At 39.1% G+C, this 7,843-nt stretch overlaps 1 protein-coding gene across 1 annotated transcript in view; it reads right to left on the minus strand.

Annotated features, from left to right (window-relative positions):
- Window positions 1-7,843, minus strand: part of LOC101857847 (limbic system-associated membrane protein) — a gene marked incomplete in the record, with an annotated part of 55,183 nt that overhangs the window by 9,762 nt on the left and 37,578 nt on the right. The window contains 3 exon segments of the mRNA XM_005089831.3: window positions 970-1,137; window positions 4,002-4,206; window positions 5,483-5,586. Of these exon segments, the coding sequence (XP_005089888.2) occupies window positions 970-1,137; window positions 4,002-4,206; window positions 5,483-5,586 (477 nt within the window).

A 7,843-nucleotide genomic window follows, 5' to 3' on the forward strand; every position in this document is an offset into this window, starting at 1 on the left:
ACACACATACATACACACACACACACACACACACACAATAAAACACACAAAGCAGTATGTACACACACATAATAACTGCGAAATAATCTGACGTCATAAGTCTTTAGTTTGAAGTAGTAATGCTTGTTGTACCAAAAACGTGTGTCCTATTGACTCCTTGATTATATTACTCTATTTATTGCAAACAACACACTGTTAGTCCCCGGTTTCGGATAGAAACTGCAATGATATTGTCTCTCTATCTGGGCCAAAACTTTTGATACCGCCCGTTTCTCACCAGGACGCAATAACGGCGTACAGTACATGTAAATCATAATATAAGGAGTGGCCCGCCGTGTGTGTTGTCAGTGTCAACAAGGGTTCGGTTCGTTCGAACTAATTCCTGAGTTCTCTCGCTATCTGCTTGGTGCAGATCGATATAGTACAGTGTTTGCAACCACATCACAAAACGGAATAAGCACTTGCTACTTTTGTTGCAGTTTTTAACTTGCCCAAATCGAAAAATATTCCATTGCTCTACCACCAGGCTGAACTGTATTCACACGCTAAAAGCAGTATATGTACGCTTGGTACAGGAACAATAGCAGATGGTACTTCCATTCGCAAAACCCGCAGTCAGCTTTGCCACTTCGATAAAATTGACGAGACAATTTTGATAGTACTCATATCATTCGTTTTGAACACTTAAACTTCCCCCTCCCCCTTCCCAAAAACCCGCAGTAAAGAGAACATTTTGGATTGAAATGGGAGGGGGGGCTAAAAGACACCAAACAGAATCAACATAAAACACTAAGGTGAAAACAAGTCAAAGTTCCATTTTCTTTAGAATTAAGGCTGTCCATTATATTGGTTCTTCTTATTTCCTGGTATTGTCTCATACTCGGTCTTAGATCTAGATAGTTGTGTACCTCGCTAAAATGGTTAATTTCGGACCTGGAAAAGAAACTCCCAAGTATGGTAAATACATACTCTGATTTGTGTTTTTGCCGCCAACCACTTCTCTTTTATACCACGTGACTGTAGCAGGAGGATTGGCCCGGAAGTTACAGGTCAAGGTCACTGTTTCACCAGGGTCAGCCTCCACCTTCATGCGGTAGTTGGTGTCTCGCTTTAGAACAGGAGCCATCTCGACAGGCGCTAGATGATGAATAGAAGTTCTTGTAAATGTTTTACGGCACATGCAACACAATGAGTCATATAAGAGCCAAAGATTGGAGATGTTACAAGACATTAACAAACATATAAAAAGGAGAGATAAGGACAAGAAATGTTTGATAGGTAACAAGGGGTAAATCACAACAGAGTATCCGTCAACTACCCACAGAGCAGAAGAGAAACTGTGATTGCATGTCATACCCGTACACATGTATATTATTATCAATTTGATATAGATGCTTATCCCTCAAAGAGACAAACTCCTCACCGCATCATCTTGAGCTTAAATTTAAAAAATGGCATTTTCCATAGTCTTGTCGGTGTACCCAAACTCGAGTGGAGTCCCGTGGTCTTGTGCAAAAAACACGTGAAAGAAATGTAATCGTATTTGTGTTCGATCTTCAGTGCCTTCATGGGCAGTTTCCCAGACACATAACCATTATCAAAAGGTCTCTTTTAGAAGCTCATTCGTCCAGGGTTCTAAGAGGTGTTATGACCCACCAGGCTGGCCAAGCACTTACGAGGCGCATGGAGGAGGGGTTTCTTTGTCCTGATTTCCCAAGGGGGAGAGAACACCAGTTGGGAATGCTCTCGCTCACCATTATCTCAGCCTTGGTAATTACTAATACCACATGGGTCACCCTGTATGACTTAAATCATGCCGATGGCAAGACAGAAAGACCATTTCAACCTATTCAAAATCAACATTTTCCTAGACCTGTGTATTATTCCTTTGGCACAAACTTGCCTCAGTCGTTCCTAATAAGTTTTACTAAATAGAACCTATTTCAGTTAATTGGGTGGCTTTCTCTTTTTCAGTTATTTCCTGTTTGTTTCGCTACTTCACAGATTAAAACTATCGTAACAGACTTATGTAGATATGAGTGTATGGAGCACCGAATTATCCGGAAACATTTTAGACTTGTTTTACTGTGGACGAGAGAAAGAGGGAGTCAGATAAAAAAAATTATGACCATCAAAACAATGCTCCCACTACGAATAATTTCCTGTTCCTTAAACATCTTGCCGGTCTCTCCTATTCGACCCGATCAAATTACATGAGACCATTCGTATCAATTCTGCCATTCAACGTTAGACCGAAATAATGAATATCTCGGAGAGGAGGGTAAAAATAAGTTGCCACAAGTTTAGAACAGCATACTCTCACGTTTTGGCCTAAATATCCAAGAAGTTCCGATTGAGGCTCTAATATATAGGACATATTCCTCATAGGAATAACTCTGAAGAGACGACCTGTTGCCATCAAGATATGAATGAGTGCCCAATACTCGCAAACAAATAGTCTGTAGACAGGCTATCGCCATGCGCGTCTAAAAAGCCACGACTGAAACCTCAAAGGAATACTAAAATGCGCTTGGCTAGTCCGTGGAAATTTTCTCATTCATTCTACGGAGGGGTAGACGGAAAGGGGAATCGAATACTGTCAATAATGGATTGACTCTAGGTGTTATTGCTCTACACGGAAAGGGAGAATTTCCCACTGGTAATCTCAGTAAGGAACCTCTTGGGTGGTAGGGGTTACGATACTTTTATCTTCGCGGTTTTTTTTCTTTCTTGTTTGAGTGTTTCTCTCAAAATTCAATTTCTCCATTTGGAAAGGGGTGAAGGGAAAGCCCGTCCATTTTTTTCTGTCGGCACTTTTTTAGACCTGGACTCTATTAGAGGTGGGAAGTGGATTTCGTAAAAGCAGAAATAATAGAAGATAATCTACTCATTTATATAAGAGTGATCGCGCGCGCAGGTATCTACTCACTCGCAACATGGCAGCCCATGGGTGGAGTAAACAGGTACCATAAATAACTCAAATCTTCTGTAAAAGGCACATTGCAAACTTTTTAATATGTTTGACAATTAGAACAAAAAGAAAATTGCTTTTTGATATCTTCTTATGACTCTTTATGGAAAGGTTCTGATTAACAAGTGCCCTCAAGTAAAAAAGGAGAAGACTAGCTGTTACGTTTGGAAAATGAATCCAAAGAACATCAAAAAAGAAAATACATTGCAAGCATATCAGCACTACAGGATGAAAGTTAGACAAAGACGAAACCGGCAAACAGATAGAAAAGAAACGCAGAGGAGGACAATCAGAGATGGAAAAGCAGATAACAAAATGTAAGAAACAATGGGACAGACTGACAGACAAAACGGACAAGCGGAAAGATACAGAAATGATGCGCTTTGAAAAGAGCCGGAAGCCTTGTTACATCAACCATACACTCAAAAAAATTGGGAACGGAATAAAATTGTACCGGTTCAGGGTTTCATGAGTGTTCACATAAAGTAACATTTTTATGCATGAAAATAATCTTATCCTATGAACAAGTATCCAAATGAGATTGCTAACCTCAGGGTGTATACATCACCCTCTCACTGTGATAACCCTGTGCGACAACGGCGAGAAAAGGTGGGCTATGGATCGATGGGTCATGAATATAAATGACACTCTCTCGTGCAAGGTTCAGCGACTCGTTGTTGGCGACTCGTGGCCGCTCACGGTGAAAAACAGCGCTGCATTACTCTCCTGAGAAGCTCCAGCCTTTTGTCAACGCAGTGGTGGTTCCCAGAAAAAGTTTCCATCTCGACATCTATCTATCTATCTATCTATCTCTCACTATCTCTCTCTCTCTCTCTCTCTCTCTCTCTCTCTCTCTCTCTCTCTCTCTCTCTCTCTCTCTCTATCTATCTATCTATCTATCTATCTATCTCTATCTATCTATCTATCTATCTATTGATCGATCTATTTGTCTATCTACCCGTACATCAATTTTAGTATTTACCATAGGAAACGTATCTATTAAAGCTCTCCAAGTTATACACAGTTTTACCTGAATTTTTCAGAGCGACAGTACGGGTCAGTACGGGACGTGAATTGACGATGCACGTGTAATGACCGAAGTCGGAGGGTTTGACATCTCGGAGCTGAAGACTCCACTCGGTTCTGGAGCCGTGAACCACGTCAAAGCGGCGGTCACCGTTGTAAATCTTTTTCCTCAGGCTGACTACCTCGTTTCTGTCATCTTTCCACAACACCTGAGGGGGGGGGGGGGACAAAATCTGTGTGTTTAGACATGAAGGTTGTTGGAAACGCTCGTAGAAGGCCCAGTTTCTCTGATTTCCCTCCGTTGTATCTGTCTCTCGGTCTGACTTATTTTTTCCCTGCACTAAATGACCACTGTTGAGTAGATATCGTTATCTTTATCCAAACAAACAATGTTGTGACACGTGTATGTGTTCGTGTCTTACTTTATGTATGTGAGTGTGTGTTTGTGTGGTGTGACGAGTGTGTGTGTATGTGTTTGTGAGTTTGTATGTGTTTGTATGTGTGTGTATGTTTGTGTGTATATGTTTGTATCTGCGTATGTGCATGTATCTATGTGCATATGTGTGAGAGAAAGTGGTATTAAAAGTAAATACTATCAAATGAAAATATGTTCCTTTTGTGGTCACTTTACAAAGAAGGAGGGTTTAATTAATGAATGAATTAGTTCATTTATTTATTTTATTAATTTCTTTGTATCTTTTATTTTATTTTATTTTTATTTTTTTTGGGGGGGGGGGCGTAAAGGAAAATTATGATGGACGGCACAACAGGGGAGCTGTTGCTATTAGTTATTCTTTTAGCGCATAGGTGGTTTTGTGGTGGTGGTGGTGGTCTTCATGGTTGTGATGAAGTATTTGATCATCGAGGTTATGGATTTGGTCGTAAAGATTACGATGAGGATCATCCCAACACATCAATAAAACGCAACAACAAATCGGTAAATGAAAATGATGATCTATGATCTTGATTTTCTTTCCCATAAGTACTAATCAAAACTTTTCTCTTGACTACAAAAACATTAGTCAGACATGGCGGTGAAACCAGGCGCTCTTCAAAATAATGAAATCGACGATACCGGCAATTTTCTGTCGCTTTAGCAAACTTTATCGAATTTTTATCTTTTGGTTCAACACTTTTTATCTCCTTTCAAAAACACATCTCTGTGCTGATTTTTCCTCTTTTTTTAAAAAAAAACCTTGATTAAAGGCACAAGGCGTGTACATTTTCAGTTTCCAGGGACTCTGAAGCTCGAGAAGTGACCAAACTTTGGCAGCTATTTCCTTGATATTTTATCCACTGAAAAAGGGTGACCTCTACCTCTTTCAGTCGCAAATATCTCGACTTCTGTTAAAATTAAAAGGGTATTTTTCCATCAAAAGACTGACAGACGAAAATGTTTAAGATGATACCAATAACCCCACAAATTGACGAGCGCCTGAATCCACCACATCGTGATTTAGTCCCCTCGGGGACGTACTCTCATACCAATCTGGTGTTCAAGTTCTCCACGTGACAAGGCAGCAGCACGGTGTCTCCAACTTCTGCCATAACCTCCGTCTCTGTGGGGACTAGACGAGTGCTGTCTGAGCCTGAAAGATTAAAATTACTATTACTGGAATTGTTGATTTTTAATGACAAACCAGGAGATTCTGTCATTCACACTATTATTGTAGAAGATTAAATCTTTTGACACTGGATAAATTTAAAATTAAATCTTGTAGGGCAATTGACGGCCTCATAGGATTGACTTAGGGCGGAGGGAAAAAGAGTGTTTTCTGACTTTTAACCCCCGAACGCACCTGATCTTCTCCAACACCACACCAAACACCATCCTTTTCCCCCAATCCCCCGTGAATGCTTATCTTCTCTTGTTTGTCCAAATAGAAAAAAGGGAGACCTGACAAACATTCATTACACTATGACTCGAAGTTGTAATAAATCAACGTAATCAGCCCTCTCAAAAACATCACCCCACCCCTCACTCGACTCCCCCACCTCCCCCCACCCCACCCCAAAAAGGGGGGATATACAAAATTTAGAACCTTTTCAGATATCAACTTTTTTACATTTGTGATACTGGAAGCAGTTTTGTTTTTGTTTTTACTTTTTGGGAGGGGGAGCTGGGGGATCAATGCTTCATAATAGTATGCAGAGCAGTCAGACTTCAAAAAAGCCGTTCGGATTTTGGTCAATATTCTAAATTAAGTGTCTGAGATACTCATCATTTATAAAGATAATTTCATAGCTTCTTTTTTCTCAGATAAGCTTTCTCCTTGATTTGAGAGAACCGTCAATAGAATTGAAAATGAACTTCAAAAAAGGTGTCTTACAAGTTGAACAATCATTCGGATCGAGTGCAAAATCGTTAATTACTTATTACTTCTTCAAATTATCTCTCGTAAAAAGAGAGAAACTTCTTGTCCTTGTGAATTACTTCACAGATAAAACAGATTCAAATTATACGAGGCTTGTAACGGTTCAAAGTATCCACAGTTTTTAGTTCTAAACTTCTGATCCGTCGTGGACATGATTTGTCCAACGTTTTATCTCAAATACAACAAAATAATAATATAGTGTTTGTCGAAATGAACATGCACGGAACAAAAACAGTTACCCTGCCTTCCTTTCCTTAAATCATTAGGTGTATATTGAGAAGAAAAACGTCATGAGAAAGGAAGTTTCTAACAGAAGAAGAACAATAAGAAGATCAAAAACATCAAGAAGAACAAAAAGAAAAAGAAGAAAAAGAACAAGTATATGAAGAAGAAGAAGAAGAAGAAGAAGAAGAAGAAGAAGAAGAAGAAGAAGAAGAAGAAGAAGAAGAAGAAGAAGAAGAAGAAGAAGAAGAAGAAGAAGAAGAAGAAGAAGAAGAAGAAGAAGAAGAACGAAAACAACAACAACAACAGCAACAACAACAACAACAACAACAACAACAACAACAGAGCAGCAGCAGCAACAACAATAACAACAACAGCAGCAACATCAACAAGTAGAAGAAAAAGATATGACACTGATATGGCACTCAACTGGCTCTGTGTACTTTACAAAATAAGTAGCGACACACAGTCAGTTCCCTGTATACTGATACAAAATCCTCATCTCTTTAATCTTGAACAAAGATGACTTGAGCTAACTTTTAAATGAACTTAACGATTTGATCATTATTCATGAGAATTACCTCAAGAACATTTCATCAAAAAGGCTGCATTATTCGAGAATGTAATTGGGGGAGAAGTATACACAGTCTGGAGATAGCTATGCAAACATATTGTAAGAGGGAGTCCAACGAGCTAAAATCGCATTCATTCTCTGAAAACCACGTATACGCAAAAACTGCTGCAACAAAGGGATTGCTTCTCTCCTATGTAACAGACGTATGAAAGGATTGATATACGCCCGCAATTGATTTGATAATAGGATCCGTCTAGACTCCACACATCACGTGCTTCTTTTTTTTTCTTTTTTTTTTTGAGGGGGTGGAAGATTTTTGCTGTTTTTCGGGGGTCTTTATATTTCTTTTTCTCTCTTTTTAAAGAAAATAAGAATTCTCTATTGCGTACTCGCTATGATCTAGAGCTGCTTTGATTTATTCTAATATTGGTCTCGACAGAGTTTGTTTTTTTCTTCAAATCATTTGACTTTATAATTCGAAGGGCTACGTAACAGATAAATAAAGTAAGCGTCACTCTTGATAAGGACGATTTAAGTTACTTGTCACGTTTTAACTATTTCAAAAACTAATTCGATATGATCTACGTACTCACTAAACGTAAGGTTAGTTGGGTTTTGTGTATTCCGCCCACGCGCCAGTGTGTATATGTTTGTGTGTGAGTGTATATATATATA

This window comes from Aplysia californica, unplaced genomic scaffold (genome assembly GCF_000002075.1).
Source record: "Aplysia californica isolate F4 #8 unplaced genomic scaffold, AplCal3.0 scaffold00009, whole genome shotgun sequence".
In the NCBI taxonomy this organism is placed as follows: domain Eukaryota; kingdom Metazoa; phylum Mollusca; class Gastropoda; order Aplysiida; family Aplysiidae; genus Aplysia; species Aplysia californica.